Raw genomic sequence first — 19,860 nt, 5'->3', positions numbered from 1 at the left:
TGTTCAACGATGGTTCAGTCCGTTCAGCGATAGTACGAGTAACTTAAATGAATTATGACATATGCTAATAAATGACTGTTCAATCAACCAAACTGGAAGAGGTATACAACACCGTTTGTCCCTATGATAGATTTCAAATCAAGAAGTAGAGAACAACAATTCTTTTTGTCCATATTGTATGATGTGATTAAGAATTCCGTTGGAAAGCTGAAGTTGATTAGCCACAACTCTGTTCTAAAAGAAAATTAAATGCGAATTAAATTTTCAGCTGGGAAAAACAAAATTCAGAAAATATATGTTAGAATTCTTGTATGATGAAGATACAATGCCCTGTACCACAATAGTACTAAGGTATGGGAGTTCACGTAGACACGTTCAATGAAGAAATGACCACTAAACTTAACAGGAATTTTAAAAATAAGTAGATCACAGTTAAATGTGGTTTATATGAAATAGCCCGTGATCTCTAGATCTGCTTCTTGATGGTAGTGATCCAGGATTTCAGACTATATCGGATACATTTGAGCACCAAAAACATCACAACTGATACAAAACTTACACATTGATTATTTTGGCTAATTACATCCCCCGGGGATATAGGAATCACACTGTTCATTCGTTTGTCTGTCTGTCCGGGTACCTTGGAAACGCAACTCCTTTTCGGCATGCCAGATAATGATGACACTTTACAATTGTAGAACACTACCTGCGGATGTGCATCAAAGAATATAACACCGGCCTAACATTTAATAGTGGATTTTCTTTTTGCATTGTGCATATATTTGTATTGCTAATATGCCTCAACCCCTCGGCGTATAACTACATTTCTTTAATAAATAAATTTTAATGAAATTAACTTCAACATACTGATAGTATTACTGATCGGGGTATTCTTTGGTGAGTTTTGTGAGTTCACTCGCAGTTCTAGTTCTGCACTAACTTAATTGACAGCAACTGAAATATATTACTAGGTTTTTCAACAGTTTATTGAATTAATTTTGATTTTAACATGGTTAATTTATCAGTGTTGTCTGAAATGACATTTGTATGTATATAGACATAAGAAGATGTGGTATGAGTGCCAATGAGACAACTCTCCATCCAAGTCAAAATTTATAAAAGTAAACCATTATAGGTCACAGTACGGTCTTCAACACGGAGCCTTGGCTCACACCGAACAGTAAGCTATAAAGGGCCCCAAAAATTACTAGTGTAAAACCATTCAAACGGGAAAACCAACGGTCTAATCTATATAAAAAACGAGAAATGTATTGTTAATTTGCAGATGATAATGTTTTGACATTATCTTTGATCGTAATCGGTTCTTGATATGTATTGCCATTATCAAATTATATCATATTCTCGTCCTAAATATGCATTTAATTAGCCACTGTACGTTTAACAGCCATCCATTCATCTACTCTTATTGTCTTACCATATTGTCCTTAGATATATCCTAACATGATTTTGTTCATGAAATGAAAACAAATTTCGTATTAAGTGAGCTACCATAGCAAAAAATTATGTAGAAATTAATGTATCTTCTAGTATTTCTTTATTTTTATGCCCCCGCCGTAGCGGAGGGTGCATTAAATTTTACCCTTGTCCGTCTGTCCGTCCGTACGTACGTTCGTCCGTCCGAACGTCCCAATATTGGTTTCCGTTCTCTAACTTTAGTTTGCCTCAACCAAATGTTATGAAACTTATACACAATGCTTATTAGTCCCCTACCGACGAAGTCGAAGGGGACTTTAGGTTTGCACTCCGTCCGTCTGTCTGTCTGTCTGTCCGTCTGTCTGTCTATCTGTCTGTCCATCTGTCAGTCCAGCAAATCAGTTTTCCAGACTTTTTTTCTTCGTGCTTGAAGATATTGATTTGATATTTGGTTTATTGATTTATCATGACAAGTTACAGGTCAAGTTCAATTTTCACGATTATAGCTTTTCTCTTTGTTCAGTTAAAGTCCTTTCCCTAGAATTAAATTTTTGATGAAATACTTATTAATTAGTAGATTTCTGTTCAAAGGGAAATAACTCATTTTTATTTAAAAGATTTTTAAAAGACAAAATGACATTTTGGATTTTTTTCCTTTTCTTTGGTAAATTGTTTGAAGAATTTAGTGGTAGGTTTGTTTGTCATTTTAGAAGATATTGATTTGATAATTAGTATATAGTATTATCATGACAAGTTACAGATCAAGTTGGAATTTTGTTCCAGTCTGATAATTTTGTGCAGAGTTATGGTCTTTGGACATAGAAAATTCACTTAAATAATCAGTTTTCAACAGTTTTTTTCGTCATGCTTGAAGATATTGATTTGATATTTGGTTTATTGATTTATCATGACAAGTTACAGGTCAAGTTCAATTTTCACGATTATAGCTTTTCTCTTTGTTCAGTTAAAGTCCTTTCCCTAGAATTAAATTTTTGATGAAATCTTTATTAATTAGTAGATTTCTGTTCAAAGGGAAATAACTCATTTTTATTTAAAAGATTTTTAAAAGACAAAATGACATTTTGGATTTTTTTCCTTTTCTTTGGAAAATTGTTTGAAGAATTTAGTGGTAGGTTTGTTTGTCATTCTTGAAGATATTGATTTGATAATTAGTATATAGTTTTATCATGACAAGTTACAGATCGAGTTGGAATTTTGTTCCAGTCTGATAATTTTGTGCAGAGTTATGGTCTTTGGACATAGAAAATTCACTTAAATAATCAGTTTTCAACAGTTTTTTTCGTCATGCTTGAAGATTTTGACTTGATATTTTTATGTAGTTTACACCATGACAAGTTATAGATCAAGTTAGAATTTCGTTCCATTACAATGAATTTGTAACCAGTAGGGGACTATGTATTGCCATGCAATACTCACAGAATGCTTGTTTTGTATAAACTTTTATGACTTGTATTTTGGATTGAAAAAGCACAATCGCACCAAAATAGCAACTTATTTGGTAAAATTAAGAAAACGTCTGTAAATTGTAAATACATGGTAAAAAGTGGAATACATTTTTAGCCTTCTATTACCCCTGGATAAATGGCTCATTTTGTAAACAGGGACCCTTAGTCTGTTACCTGGACGACTAAGCTAATTGTATACAGGAAATATTTAGGAATAAAACGTTTATATGTGAAAAAAAACCCCCAAAAAAAACGTCTGTTATACTGCTATCTCCGAACAGCGCTAATCCCCGAAATTTCCGATTTATTTGTTGTTTTACTTAAGCAGCTAACTCAGGAATAATGGCTTCCGCTATTTCATGAATCTCAAAAAGAGGTAATGCTGAAACATTTGAACCTCCATATAAGTCATTAAAATCTGATGGAACAGGAAATTAACTGCAAACGACCCGAGATGATATATTAGGTAAAATTACTGGTGTTTCAGTGCTTATTATTTGTCCTGATAAACTAGATTGATCATATACTAAATAATTAAGAATAAATCTGTGGCGGACGAAATGGGGGAGCAGCATTTCGGCTATCTAGGAAACCTATAGTTTGCAATTTTCTAGAAAATCATGAGTGTATAATATTCCTGAAAGTGTTATTCGTGGTTAACCATGTTATAAAGGTGACAATATACAGGTGCGAATCCATGATCCGAGGAAAGGAGGGGTGCTTTATTGTCAAGTGGTAAACAACGATTTTAAGCACAAACAAAAAAATAAATTTTCAGATCAAAGAGAGGGACATACGCCCTCTACGCTCAAGTTAACTTATGCTTTTTGCCTAATTAAGAGCTTATCCCTGTTAGTCATAACGAATGGCATATGTTGGCATGACCTCTGCTATGCACCGTACAAAAAAAACAATAGGCGATCAAGAGTCTGACAGCATAGAGGGGTTGGTGGGTAACATCTATTATTTTTATTGCTGGAAGAAGACGTTCAAGTCTTCTGAAATCCAATATTGCTTGATGGTCAAGTCTAAACATAGAACTTTCTAGGAGTGTTTCAGTATTCCTTTCAGTGCTTTACAATTTTATAACTTCCATGCCTCATCTCGACACCGATTTGTAGACCTGTCCCTTTTCCGTCGTATTTTATAACGCCCCGCCGTATTTTGTTATCGGATCTGCGGTTCATCGTTTAGTAAGACAATTTCATTTATTTTCCTTGGGACAAAACCAAAATTTTAATGGCCGACATTTATTTAGTTTCGTAATTATGTTTGAACAGTTTTGAAGCGACAGAGTATAAATACGGTTCATGGTTGAACCTATAGTTCAACCTATAGTGCATAACAAGATTATGTGGGGTAGACGAATCCGGCCTTAAAATGATCAAATTGACTTTTTATGTACAAAAATAGGCAGATTGGTCATATTTTGACTTTATTAATTCGCTGCAATCATTTGGATTAAATTGGACTGATAACAGCTTAATGAGACTGAAAAATGCTATTTTCTGTTAAAACACACAAGCTATTTTTCTTTTTTCCTGACTGATGTTGCCCATTATTCTCAAGACTGGATGTAACATATACAGACTCTAGATAAAGAACATTGGTTTTATCGTATTTATTAAAAAAAATCAAATTCGACTTAACCTTTAGTACAATATCAGGGCAGAAAACTAGACAACTCATAACTATAGTGGTTAATCTACAAACAAGAGTAATTTTATAATTTCTTAAAGATTTTTTAACTTCGGAGCTAGAGATGCCATCCTTGTCTTCATAAACAATAATTATTGTTACGTAATCAAATTTCGTGTGCTTACAGAATACACACAGGACAAATTTGAACAGGTAACATTACGTAAGATTTAATAACAATGACCAGTCCATATCAAATTGAGTGTCAGGTGTAAATTTGGTAGGGAGAAAATGAGAGATTTTTTAATACAATTTCTTGTTAATACTACAAAACACTCACCACCCAAACTTTTTGTTAGAAGTTCAAACACATATACATGTATGTCTGTATTGGCATCGTTTTTCGATCTCTCATAAATGTATTTAAAGCAATAGAAAGTTTGGGCTTCAAAAGTCAACAAAATTATTGACTTTAAACAGAAAATTAACCTTCTTAAAGTATTGATTTATTAAAATATAATACACGGATACATAGCAAAATCATTTTTGAAAATACTGCAAAAAAAATATTCTGATTTATTCAGAGGTATCGTCATGAAGTGCGTTTAAGTGAACCATAGCAAACATCAAATTTCCTCACAAAATCTTGTCACACACTATAATAAGGACAACATCGGTTTGTACCTCTACGAATTTAAAATGTAGACAATTTAAAGGGAACCAGGCGACCGTTTGAGTTATAATTTTACGATGCATGGGATGAACATTACCACTTATTACGTAAACAATCAGCTGTTTGTTTATATTTTCTATTTATACTATTCGGTCGGCCGAGACGTCGGATTGGGTGTGAATTTACGACGACTTTCATGCTGTTGTTATCTAAATAAAGTTAAAGTTAAGAATATAGGCTAGCTGATATAGTTTTGATTAGTACGAAAAATCAACACCATTTCAATAAAAAAAAATAACCAAAAAATCCCCACAGAATTAGATGGAAAAAAGATGGATGGCACAATACTATGTATAGTAAGTCTTGCTATACAATCCTTGAATAACCTTAACTATTTTGTACAGTTATGAGCCAAGGTAGCTTTGCTTTGACAATCAGCCTCAGTGATCTAGTATTAAAGTTTATAATTTGCGTTATTGATTGAAAGGAGGCAGTTGCACTATCAAGATTCTATTAGCTGGGTCTTGAAGTGATAATTTTATAACAAAAAGGAATTAAATGAATAACCTAATATACATATCTTTATTTCTTACCAATAAATATGAAACAATGGTATATATAGATTAAATCCCAAACCATGACAGTGCCTTTCTATTTATGTGAAGAGTTCTATAAAAGTGTAGTCTTCTGCGCAAAGGATACACTTAAAGGGTAGCCAATCGCACTAAGAGTGCCCTCGGAGAAAAAATTACCCTACCCTTTTCAAAAGCTGCAGGAAACACTATATGATCGGTAATACGTTTGTAAAATAGCGTATCTTTTCATATATTTCTTCCACCTCAGAGCTTTGAGCTCTTTGATATTAACCATTGTGGGCAGGATAAGCTATCAGATTCTCCACGTAGGCCATATACCAAATTAAGAGGTACAATTAAGCATGGCCTCTACTATGCATCGTACCAGAGGTATCCTAGACCTCCACGAGTCTTTCAGCATAGAGGAGACTGGTATGTATCTAGTATATCAAAATGTCCAACTTAAAGGGGCATTGGCTACGATTTCGACAAAAAATAAAATATATTTTGTTTTTGTTTCAAGCATTTATGAAGGCGAATTAAGAAATCATATTTCGCTATTAGTAGTCAGTTTGGTTCAATTTCGTCAAAATAAGCTAAAAATTATCACTGGTGTATTATTAACTTGCAAGTCAATAATTCAACTCATTTGAATCCGTATTCATACAAGTTTTTAATTTGACCTTTAGAGGAGATGGGTTCGCATGTGATCATTATGTGGCATTCATGAAAAAGAAATGAATGTAAACATTGAAATGAAACATGGGAGCCACCAAGAATAACCATTTCGTTTACTGATCCGGCCCACAAAACATTTTATGCAGGTAAAACGATGATTTACATATGTTTTTAATCTATAACATGAAATCAAACAGACGTAGAAAAATCCGATTGCACATGCTCACTATCTATTTATATTTATATAGATATAAGAAGATGTGGTATGAGTGCCAATGAGACAACTCTCCTTCCATGTCACAATTTATAAAAGTAACCCATTATGTATGTTTATATCGGGTTATATGACCGTCGGCAGTATTCGGAGGTCTTCTCGATGGACAATTAGATGGCGTCTGGTCTGGACGTTTTGAAATTAGGATATTCGTGTTAGTATGTTATGAATAAAATATGTTTATTTACAAATGAGTTATTTTTTTAACAAGATATAAATTTAGTATTTACAAGCTGTTGGAATATCTTATAACTTCGTCTATGAATACGAATGCTTTATTTCTCATAAAACTACAATTACGTAGTTATAGAGAACATATATAAACATAACTATAAGGTACAATTATTACATGCATGTGTGACCAATACAATGAAATTAACTTGAAGGACTGACTTTTACATTTATAACTTTGATAAATTTACATAGTTTTTCTAATATGACAATATGTGATGAGTTAAACAGTTGATCAAATTTATAGATATACAGTTTATATGAGAATGTAAGTCCAATCGGTGAACACTTGCTAATGACAATTAAATTGATAATGGGGAATGTGTCAAAGAGACAACAACCCGACCAAAGAGCAGAAAACAGCCCAAGGCCACCAATGGGTCTTCACCCGGAGGCGGGCATCAATACTATTGCCGGCCGGCTGGTTACACTAATAGATTATCCTCGTATATAATGGAACCGAAAGCAGAGTTTGGCATAGCCTCTACTATGCAACGTACCATAAATACCCTAGATCTTCACGTGTTTTTGTTGGGGAGGGGAGGAGGGTACCCGGTATGTTACATTGTTCAACTTAATTATTTGGGATATCATCTCGGTGAGGAACTACTAATCGAGTACTCATTGGTTTTACCAAGCCATACTCGAGTACCTATCTACAAAATGGGACATAATTATACACAATTCACACTTTGTGGATCGTTGTCAATTGGATGTTAACCTTCTACATTATTATCTTTGGTTTAATAAAAATCTTAATTTATAGCTCATTTAATATATGTACTAATTTAGATCAAATAATGAAATTTAGAAGTTAAAACAATCATACAACCAATAATTAAAAAAACACCTATTGAATAGGCATACAAGATCATACAAGATCAGATAACAGTTATATTTAGTAATCGAAAGAAAACACAACGGCAAAGGCAGGACGATTGATAGTCAATGGTGAGTTTAAAACGATTCACTAGGGTCGCAAAAGGGTGCAACGAATTTGTATTTATTAAGACATATAATCTTGTCAACTATTTCAGGGGAGAGTTTGTTTCGCAACCTTTGTAACTAATAGGACTGCATACCAAAATATTCGGCCTAATAATTATCAAAAGTAAAGTTTCAACTTTGACTCTACTATGCACCGTCCAAAAGATATTCTAGACCTTCACTGTTCGAACTCTAATAATATGTGACTAGCCACATGATTTCCAGGCTTATGTCGTAACTTTTATTTTGGCATTGTACAATTCATGTCTTCTTTGACTGTCCATGACGTTAAAACACTAAATCCCTGGGATGTGTTTCAGTTGATTTTCGTCTCTGATGATGATTTTTTTATTATAAATTGTTTTTGGCTTTTAACTAGCTTTCAGTAACTGCGAGTACTCTCAAATCGTACTTTAGTGTTAATTTGACCTGTTGATACAATTTGTAATGTATTTTTACTTATTTAGAGTGCATTTCTTTCTAACACAAACGATACAAACGGCTAAGCGCGCACATGTTTTGATCATTTGTTTCTAACATACGTTTGCAAAGTTTACATAAACTTTGACAAACTATGCACTCGCTAAAAGTGCGTCTACAGTTTGTCGTTCATCGTTTGTTAGTACGAACGCTACATTTGTTTCTAACTTCAACCTTGAATTTAAGTAAAATTATAAGAAAACATTGGAACAATCTGCAAAAAGACAAACGATGCAGTGAAATCTTCGCACTATTGCCTATCATATCGTATAAACGTAACAAAAATATAAAAGAATAACTTGCTAAATCAAGGCAATAGTTGGGAGACTTTTGAAAAGAAACCAATGCTTGAACAGTCTAAGCAAAAAATCCCGAAACACTGTTAGGAATAACCTTAATTATAGGCAACAAACTTTCATACATATGAAATAAAAAAAACGGTATAAAGTCTTGAGATTTATTACTATGTTGGTTGAAGGAACCGCATTTAATTATAGCCGCGTAATAAGTCTGTTTACCAACAACATGTGCATGCATTATTGGAAGTTCAAAACAGGGTCAGTAAACACTGATTAAACGATGTATTTGTTTCTACTTTTGTAGGTTTAGCAAACGATAACAAACGCCACACAACGTTTACAAAATTTAGGTTAGAAAGAAATGCACTCTTAGTGTTATATCTAGTCTCACTATTTTTAATATATACCACCTTTGATAAGTGTTTAGTATGACGATAAATTTTCACTTTTGTTCTCGTACTAGGAACAACAAAATTATTTATTTTGTATAAAATATTTCCGTACTCCATGTATACCTTACAACAAAATTATTTTTATTAACCTGTGTACGTTATTTTATTTGGCGGCATTTTGTCCAAGGTTATGGTTATTTTTCTGATATTGTTTTACATCTAACCCCTTGTTTTATTAATTTTGTATTTACATTGTGTCATAGATCAAATTTATTCGTTCAGTCTATGTTCACTTGTTTTGTTAATATGTCTTTTGATTGAGTTAAACCATTTCAATTGATATTTTATAGTGTGTCTTTCTATGTTGTGATGTTACACTATTGTTTCAGGTAGGGTGAAGGTTGGCGCCTATTAAAACGTTTAAACCCGCTGCATTTGTTTGCACCTGTCCTAAGTCAGGAACCTGATGTTCAGTGGTTGTCGTTTGTTGATGTGGTTCATAAAATTTATGTTTCTCGTTTCTCGTTTTTTATATAGATTAGACCGTTGGTTTTCCTGTTTGAATGGTTTTACACAAGTCATTTTGGGGCCCTTTATAGCTTGCTGTTCGGTGTGAGCCAAGGGACCGTGTTGAAGGCCGTACTTTGGCCTATAATGGTTTACTTTTACAAATTATGACTTGGATGGAGAGTTGTCTCATTGGCACTCATACCACATCTTCTTATATCTATTATGGGGGTACCACGTCGAAAATGGGCTTATTGCATATTTTTCTAGTACATACTGAAAGAAAACAAGATCAAACATCCTATCAAGTTATTATGATAGATTAGTGGACATAACAGACTAATGGATCTTTTTTGTATATCGGCATAAGGAGTATAATAATATATATAATATATATATATTGCATGTGCGCTGAGTAATTTCCAACAACCTAATTGAACACAAATTTCAAATGTACTTATTTTGCATTAATAAAAACAGTTCTTTGCTCTTTTTTTTCAGAAAATATAATTTAAACTTGCAATAATTAGTTTAAAATTTGTCTCAATGGAGAAACTTGTCCCCACAGATAAAGCCCCAAACAACATCGTTTTTGTGTGTAAATATCATTACATAAACTGCTTGATAAATGAATTAGGTATTGACAATTCACTTGGAAACTCAACATATACCCTCACGACACTTACCAAAGAGGAAATCCTGGATAATCATAGGTCTGTTCTATGTTCCTTTGGAATTTCAACCAAAGATGAAGAACTGGATCTTCCATCACTGTATTGGATACCTAAACTACATAAGTGTCCTTACAAACAACGGTATATTGCTGGGTCTTCCAAGTGCTCCACGAAACCTCTTTCTAAATTATTAACATCTATTTTATCAGCAATCAAAGCCGGGCTCCAAAGTTATTGTGAAACTGCCTATTCTAGAGGTAGCGTGAATCAGATGTGGATACTAAAAAATTCCAAAGATCTTTTAGAGTACATACAATCTAAGACTCTCTCATCTTGCAATAGTATTAAAACATTTGACTTTTCTACACTTTACACAAGTATTCCCCATTCCAAACTTAAAGACAAATTGAAAGAGTTGGTATTACTTTGTTTCATTAAAAAGAATGGCGAACGTAGATACAAGTATCTTGTCTTGGGGAGGGATAAATCCTACTTTGTAAAGAATCACTCTGATTCAAACAAAAAATTCTCTGAAACTGACATTATCAAGATGCTTGATTTCTTGATTGACAACATATTTATTACGTTTAGAGGACGTGTTTTTCAACAGACTGTCGGAATTCCAATGGGAACCAATTGTGCCCCTCTTCTTGCCGACTTGTTTCTTTATTATTATGAGGATGCCATCATACAGGAACTTCTTAGAAAGAAAGATAAGAAGTTAGCAATATCCTTTAACTTTACGTTCCGCTATATAGATGATGTTCTCTCACTAAATAATACAAAATTTGGTGACTATGTTGAACGAATCTATCCCATCGAACTAGAGATAAAGGATACTACAGATACAGTTAAGTCTGCCTCATATCTTGACTTACATCTAGAAATTGACAATGAGGGTCGGTTGAAAACAAAACTTTACGACAAAAGAGATGATTTCAGCTTCCCAATTGTGAACTTTCCATTTCTATGTAGCAACATTCCAGCAGCGCCTGCATACGGAGTATATATCTCCCAATTGATACGATATTCCCGGGCTTATATTTCCTATCATGATTTCCTTGATAGAGGATTGCTGCTCACAAGGAAGCTATTAAACCAAGAGTTCCAAATGGTGAAGTTGAAATCATCCCTTCGTAAATTTTACGGACGCCATCACGAGTTGGTTGACCGTTATGGAATAACCGTTTCACAGATGATATCGGATATGTTCCTTATGTCGTAACTACAATACCCTTCCCTTTTCACGAATGTGACCTACCGAATTAGACTATTTACCGGATTTGTAATAACATAAGCATCACGACGGGTGCCACATGTGGAGCAGGATCTGCTTACCCTTCCGGAGCACCTGAGATCACCCCCAGTTTTTGGTGGGGTTCGTGTTGCTTAGTCTTTAGTTTTCTATGTTGTGTCATCTGTACTATTATTTGTCTGTTTGTCTTTTTATTTTTGGCCATGGCGTTGTCAGTTTGTTTTCGATCTGTGAGTTTGACTGTCCCTCTGGTATCTTTCGTCCCTCTTTTGTAGTTTTTATTTGTTTCTTAAGTTTGACAGCGTAACAGTTTTAGAACTTTTATTTTACAAATTGACACCTCTTATATCAGCATTTCATACGGTGCATTTACTATGATGATGGGGTGATTCTAATTATGAGAACAATTCTATAGAGCAGAGAATTTTTGATTTTAACAATTTCTTTATATTAAAACGTAAAACTTATTTAGCATTTATGTACGAGCAGCAAAAAAAAAGTAGAGCCTGTGTCGCTCACCTAGGTCGATGTGCATATTCAACAAAGGACACTCTCCAACATTGTAGACTAGAATAGAATTCATGACAAACATTTCTTTTTTTGTTGATTTTGTATTGCTGATTGTTTGATCTGTTAAGTTTCTCTCTATCTTCTTTAGTTTTTGCTCAAAACACAAGAGAGGGTAAAAAAATCCTCATTTAAAGGCAATCATTCCTATAAAGAGTGACAGTCTACTAACTATATCGGCCAAATTTGACTTGCTTGTAGATCTTGCCTTGTGATAATTTTTGTTATTTAAAGGTTCTATTTATCTATTATAATTTTATCATATAAGGCAAAACGCAAAAAAATGTCAAAAATCGTCATTAAAGGGCAATAACTCCAATAAGGAGTTGTTGGACGATTTCCTCCATATTGTCTTAATTGTAGATCTTGTCTTGCTGGTCGTTTTTGCTTATTTAAGTTTTAACTGGTAAAAATCGTCATCAAAGGATAATAAATTTTATAATAGTAGACTGACGATTTCGACCATGGTAAACTCATTTGTAGATCTTTTCTTGCTGATCATTTATGCAATTTAAAGTTTCTCTGTATCTATTATAGTTTTCAAGATAATAGGGAAACATAGAAAAAATGGTAAAATTTGCAATTCAAGGGCAATAACTCCTATGAGAAGTTCCCTGACAGTTTAGACATTATGGACAATTGGTAGAGCTCAACATTATGAACATTTCTGCCTCTGTCAGATTTTCTTTATTTATAACGGTTTTCAAAATAATAGACACAACTTGCATTTTACCCCTATGTTCTATTTTTAGCCATGTTGGCCATCTTGGTTTGCAGGCGGGGTCATCGAACACATTTTTAAAACTAGATACTAGTACCCCGATGATGATTGTGGCCAAGTTTGGTTAAATTGGGCCCGGTAGTTTCAGAGGAGAACATTTTTGTAAAAGTTAACGGACGACGACGACGGACGCCAAGTGATGAGAAAAGCTCACTTGGACCTGTGGGCCAGATGAGCATAAAGTGAAGCCAAAGTAAAATCATCTTATCTCCAATTTCAAATCCATAGATTTTTCTTAAGAATTGTATGTTATTGATACATAAATTTCCGTTTTAATGATGTAAAATAAGGTCACCTATATACTCTTGTCAAATATCGGTTTTCAAGTACAAGTATTTGGTTTGACCCGGGCGGGGTTTGAGATCACAACCTTCCGCACTTGTTACCACTACAGACCACAGAAGTGGTTTGGCCATACTTAGAGATTATCCACATTAACAGTTGTACCAAAGGTAGAAATTAACGTGGCCTCTACTATTCAACGTACCAAAGATGTACCTTAGACTTCATGAGTATGGCTGTAAAGGATGGAGTTTTGTGTTCCCGTAAAGTCACATATTCCAACTTAACTATTGCCCGCTGGCCATACTAAGACATTATCATTGTCTACCATGATATCAAAGGCAGATGTTTGCATGGCCTCTATTATGCATCGTACCATTGATACTATAGACGATCACGACTCTGGCAGCACAGAGGGGGTAACCAGTATGACGTATAGGTAGATATGTCACAATATACAACTTGGCTATTGCTGGCTAGCCGTAATAAGAGATTTTCCACGTTGACCATGGTACAATGATACCAAAAGGAGAGGTTGACATGGCATCTAATTTGAATCGTTCCACATATACTCTTATCTGTCACGAGTCCGGCTGCATAGGATGGGTAAGGGGTACCAAGTATATCTCATTATTCAACGTAACTATTACCGGATGGTACTATGACCAAGGCGGAGAACTTCTTTGTGTGGCCAGCCGTCAAAAGTCAAGTAGGAAAATGTCTGAGGTATTTTAGGTACGGTGCATAGTAGAGGCAGTGCCTACCTTAACCTCTAGTACTATGGCACAGATTTAAAATCTCTTAGTATTGCCAGCCAACAATAGTTGATCATGAATATATGACATACCGGATACCCCTTTCCAACCAATGCTGTTATTAGCGTGAAAGCTTTGGATATCTATGATACGGTGCTAAATAGAGACAGTATCTAACATAACCTCTGGTACTATGGATCAGGGGAAATCTATTAGTTTGGTCCCAACATCACCCCATCCTAGCATATGCAGCTAGACTTGTGAAGTTCTATGGTATTATGGAACTGTGCATAAAAGAGGCAATGAAAAACCCTCTTCCTCATTTGGAGAATATCTTAGTTCCTCTCCACCATCCCTGAACCATCCCACCCTATGCAACCAGACTTCTGAAGTTCCAGGGTATATGTGGTTCGATGCATAGCAAAGACAATACCTACCTCAGTACTATGACCAAGGTGGATGAATCTCTAGCTATAGCCAGTCGGAAATAGTTGAATAAGGCTTTGTAACACACCGGGAACCCAACTCCCCCAAACCCACGCTTTGCTGCCAGAATCATGCATGTCTGAGATATCCGTGTACGTAGAATGGTAGAGGGAATGTCTACTTCTGGTACTATAGTTATCACTTTGAATGGCCGGCTATCATTAGTCGAATTTGGCTATGTGACATACCGGGTACATTCTCATCTCGCCTTATGCAGCCAGACTCCTGAAGGTCTGCAATATCATAGGTGCGGGAATACTTTAGAAATAGACATAGATGTAATTTGTTTCATTGATTTACTATTGTCTTTTCAGTTTTCCGGATAAGCAAAATTCTGACTTAAAAGATACATCTCTTTGGCTTTATCGGAATTCTGAGATAAGTGTATTTCCAGGATAGTAGTACAATAAATCTCTCTTAACAAAAATTTTGTTGTTTATTCGGCTGCGACCTGTGTTTCCACTTTTTCTTCCATGGAACAAAAATGGCACCGACCGTTCGTCTTTTGTGGACAGGACATGATGCTTGTTCTCTCAGGAACGTTGATCAAAAACAAAATATGTTCTTCAATAACATGCAGGAACAAGATTGTTTTAAATCGATGTTGTTATTTAAGTTTTTACTAATTTTAACAGGATTTTTTTTGTTTACTGTCCTTCTGAAACTTTTATTTATCAAGTAATTTATAATCAATTTAACTATAACTAAGATATAATACCGATTTGGTCTGTCAATAAGTATTTTACCACAATGACGTCATCAATTTATGTGAAGGTTCCCAATGGCAAGAATAGTTCTTAAGGTAAAGAGTACTGCATGAATATTGAAAAAAAATATATATGAAACTTGTACACTTTCAGAAATGGAGTCAATTAAAGATCTATCAGATAGAAGTACAATTGTTTTGAAAACCAAAATAAGAGAAGCTTTAATTTACAAATTTGAATGCATATACTTTGATTTATAACCTAGATTTCTGTGGTCTTTGATGATTAAGATTTACCTTTTATAAATTAATTAAGCCGATGTTCCCCTTTTTGGCTCAGTTCGACGTCTATATAAATAAGATATGTATGTAAAAAATATCAGTGACTAAGGAAGAGACCTCTCTTCTCACATATAAAATACATTTTTCAGTTGATACATATGTAGACAAGTAAGATCAAGCAGATTTTGCGTATGTTATGTGTAAAAACGTATTGTGCCAATGTTACTTCTAACGCTGTTTTAGTTATTCATCATATATTTTAGACTATTCTCGGTAAGAAAGTGCAAAGACCTGCATATGTTGAGAAACCTCTTCTAGAAGAACTGCTTAGCTGTTCAGAAAATACAGACGACTTCAAAACTGTCACCGGTACAACAATGTGCACTGATGATTTTTATGAAGGTATGCTTATTTCATTAAGTAAAATGTATTCTTAGGAAATAGAAAACTTTATGAAAGTATTAAGGAGGCATTCTACATCAATGGTACTTATATTCTATGATGATTATTTTAAGACAATGCTCTGGGGATAAATATTCAGAAAGGTATTGATTCAAGAAAAATCATTTTTAAATAAATGAATGAAAGTATTTAATGGAAATCCTATATTTGGAGCACAAGCATTAGCCGACTAATCTCTTAAATTTAGTATCATACATACTAAATTTAAAAAAAAAGAATCAAACAGTAAAAGGAACAGGGTTTATATTATATTTCTTTCAACTTAATAGTTACTGAAACGTCTTCCGCAATTGACGAAAAGGTCTCAGTCATCACGGCATTTTCAATGCGACCTCCGTAACTGACTTTAAATGCAATATTTAACAAGTTTAAATATTCATTTTATGGCATTGAATTTTAATAAACAGGACAAGCCAGATTAGATGGAGCTTTCTGTGACTATGACGAAGAAGATAAAATGAAATTTCTGAATAATGTGAAAGCAAACGGCGTTTGTAATATTGAAATGGAATCTCTTGGATTTCTCGCCATGTGTAATCATGCAGGAGTACCAGGTAAATATCTTACACCTTTCATCGTACGAGAAGTTCAACTCTTCTTTTATTTGATTTTGAATCTTTCAGAAATGTTAAACATATACCCAATGTCATAAGGTCGTTTTCAATATAACATGATTGATATTTGTTTGATACACGCCCCGTGACAAATGGTTCATGTATATTCATGACTGAACAGGTTACACAAGAAAACAATAAATTTAGTTCAGTAAAGTGGGTATATCGGGATGAAGGAAGCGAAATTTAATTCTGAACACAACTGGATAAAGAGGAAGATTATAGCATTTCAGTACAATCATTATGAAAGAAGATAATGAAATAGATATTCTTTCCAGAAATGTTATGGTCACATGGTAGCTGATTTCATCAAGGACGAAGTGCATTTCTTTTAATGATGCATGATTGAATAATTCGCTTTTGTTGAATAGTAGTTAAAATGTGTGTCACGTTTCAAGGAAGATTATGAGCATATGATGTTTTATATTGCAGGAGCAGTTGCATGTGTAACGTTACTTGACAGACTAAAAGGGGACTTCGTCAGTACGGATTTCAGTCTTTTAAAATCCTGGCAACACAGGGCACAGACAATCGTGCTAAGATTCATCAAGCAACGACTAACTCAACAAAACAGACATAAAAATGGTTAAATCCTCAATGTTGTGAAATTTCAATTTAAAAGATAGAAGAAGACAGTATTGAGCTCCGACTTGATATTTCTATTGTTTAGAATCTTAGTATTTCAAAAGTTCCCTCTGATGAAAGACTAAAACTTAAGACTCTTACCTATTATGAATTATTCATATATTTTGAACACACATATTTATAAATATATATATACATATATAATTATATATCAAAAATGTTAACACTGTATTGTTAATTGATCAATTGTGTAAATTCTGATAACATATGGATGCTTATGAGAGTTGTCCATATGTATATATGTTTATTCGTAGTTTTCATGACAAAATTTTAAGACTTTTTATCAGGTTAGCAACCACTTTCTGAAACAATGGCGATTGAGTTTTTTTATCACTTTTAACCCATGTTCTTTTAAAAACGCCTGAAGTCTGAAATAAGATAGTTGGTTTCAACTTGTTAAGGAAGTCTTCGTGAATGCATTTCCTGGATATGTTTGACATTTTATAAGTTTTGAGCTTATCACAGTCTTAATTGGTGAGGCTGAACATCAATGATTAAAACAATTGTCTCACAATAAGATATTAAAGCCTTATAAGAACGTTTCTTTACTCACTTATCAGTTCAGAAACTGTATATGTACAACTTAATGTTTGTGTTTTTAAGTACGAATGATTAAAAGAATGATTTGTAAATCCCGTCCTCTTTTCCTCGAATGTGTGCTACCGAATAAGACTTATCACCGGGCTTGTTCTTAGATGAGCAACACCACGGGTGCCACATGTACCCTTCTGGAGCACCTGCGATCACCCCCGGTTTTTAGTGGGGTTCGAGTTGCTCAGTCTTTCGCCTCTCTTTCATAGTAAAAACTTGATTATGTAAAGAAGACATCATATTTATATAAACCGATCATACATTTAAAACGTTTGACGTAGATAAACTATGGCAAGGAAAAATTATGGCCTTTTCCAAGAAAACGTTTTTTTTTTCAATGACCGTCTTGTACGCTCTTTCTTTTTTTTTTTGGTATTTTATTCCTATAACTAAAACTTCGAAAAAATAGAATGTTGCAACAAGAAAAGCGTTTTCATATGGTTGCAAAAAGCAGAACTGTTTTGTTACCATTCTGACTTTATTCTGTAGCTAACTGTCTAGAAACTTGAGTGGTAGGCTTCAGATAATCTTTGCAAATCAATCAACACTCTATCTACCATGAAATGTCTTCCGTGTTGTTTTGGTGAAAGTCCTAGCTAAATTCAGACTCTTATGGTGAAGATAACAGGTTAGTCTTTGTTCAGATAAACTGGAATAAACTTGATGCTTCCCTTCTGACTTGGGACTAAGAGCTAAGTCTGCGTGATTGACCAAGAATGATGTTTTCGTAAATCCATTTTTATAAGACCGCAAAAAATTTGCGTTCGTATAATGCTATCATGTCGTAGTCGTCGGCGGCGGCGTCGGCGTCGTCGTCAGCGTCGTCGTCGTCGTCCGAAGACACATTAGGTTTCCGGACAATAACTTTAGTTTAAGTAATGGGATCTCTATGAAATTTTACCAGAAGGTTCAATACCACAAAAGGAAGATTGGGATTGATTTTGGGGGTTCTGGTACCAACAGTTTAGGAATTAGGGGCCAAAATGGGGCCAACAACAAGCATTTTTGTAGTTTCCGGACAATAACTTGTGTGTAAGTGTATGGAAGTAGATGGATAAGGCCGATTCTACACCACCTCTAACATTTTTAACATTTTGAAAAATGGTGTAAAAATTTCAAATAGGAGTAAGAGTTGAATTTTAAACTATAAAGACTTGAGTACTAGAGTATTATATTATGATAGCTTCTTTTGACAATGACTTTATGAGTATTAGTGCTTTAGATGAGAAGGTACAAGAATAAATTGAAGAAACATTGAAATGGAAGGACCTTCCAACGGGTGTATGGTATAAAATTATTGAAGTAACAGAAGTAGATGGTAAATTTGGTAAGAGTCGTATTTTGAGTGTAAAAACAAGAGAAGTAGATAGTAAGAGGGTGTGAGCATGTAGTGGGTTAAACAGAGAGAAGGATATTTTGGAAGGGGCCTATGTAAGAAGTACAGGGTTTAAGATCATTAAGAAATCTAAACAAGAGTATTTTTCCTACGATTTGGTTAGAATGTCAATGAGATTTAGTTACCTAGAGAACAGTCTCACCTCCTAAGTGAATGCCAATTCATTTTAATCTAGCAAACACTAGATTAAAAAATATTGGTACTTTATTTAAAAAAATGAGTTTTTTTTAAAAGGATGAGGTTTATAGTATTATATTATGATGGCTTCTTTTAACAATGACTTTATGAGTATTAGTGCTTTGGAAGAGAAAGTACAAGAACAAAATGAAGTTAAGGAACAAAATAAAGTTTTAAAAAGACCTTCCAACTAAGGTGCGGTATTACATAGTTGAAGTAAACAAAGTAGATGGTAAGACTATATTGACTTTATATCATATAACAAGGAGGGGTGATATAACATGGGTGTGGGCATGTAATACGTTAAACAAAGAAAAGGCGCCTTTAAAAGGTGCTTACATAAGAAGTATATTTAAACAAATAGGATTTGGCAAAAATCAATCTAATGTGGCTACATTATCATGCGACTTAGGTATAGACAATAATAGTGATGCGTGTGAGTTTAAGTCTTATTATCTTTTTGGTATTTTTCGCTAACACATATAAAAACTACACATAGCAAACACTAGATTAAAAAATATTGGTAACATTTGAAAATTGAAAATAAAAACCT

General features: G+C 33.9%; 1 protein-coding gene across 2 annotated transcripts in view; it reads left to right on the top strand.

Annotated features, from left to right (window-relative positions):
- The window catches only part of LOC127727928 (uridine phosphorylase 1-like), a 163,077-nt gene extending 145,302 nt beyond the window's left edge, over nucleotides 1-17,775 (top strand). For both annotated transcript variants that reach the window (XM_052235085.1, XM_052235084.1), the window contains exons 6-8: nucleotides 15,686-15,824; nucleotides 16,292-16,438; nucleotides 16,931-17,775. In XM_052235085.1, coding sequence (XP_052091045.1) covers nucleotides 15,686-15,824; nucleotides 16,292-16,438; nucleotides 16,931-17,088 — 444 coding nt within the window. In that variant the 3' untranslated portion in view covers nucleotides 17,089-17,775. The remainder of the gene's footprint in view (nucleotides 1-15,685; nucleotides 15,825-16,291; nucleotides 16,439-16,930) is intronic.
- The last annotated feature ends 2,085 nt before the right edge of the window (nucleotides 17,776-19,860 follow it).

Source organism: Mytilus californianus, unplaced genomic scaffold, assembly GCF_021869535.1.
Source record: "Mytilus californianus isolate M0D057914Y unplaced genomic scaffold, xbMytCali1.0.p SCAF_2, whole genome shotgun sequence".
Classification (NCBI taxonomy): domain Eukaryota; kingdom Metazoa; phylum Mollusca; class Bivalvia; order Mytilida; family Mytilidae; genus Mytilus; species Mytilus californianus.
Note: the sequence above shows the minus strand (reverse complement) of the source record. Positions and strands in the feature narration are given on the sequence as shown.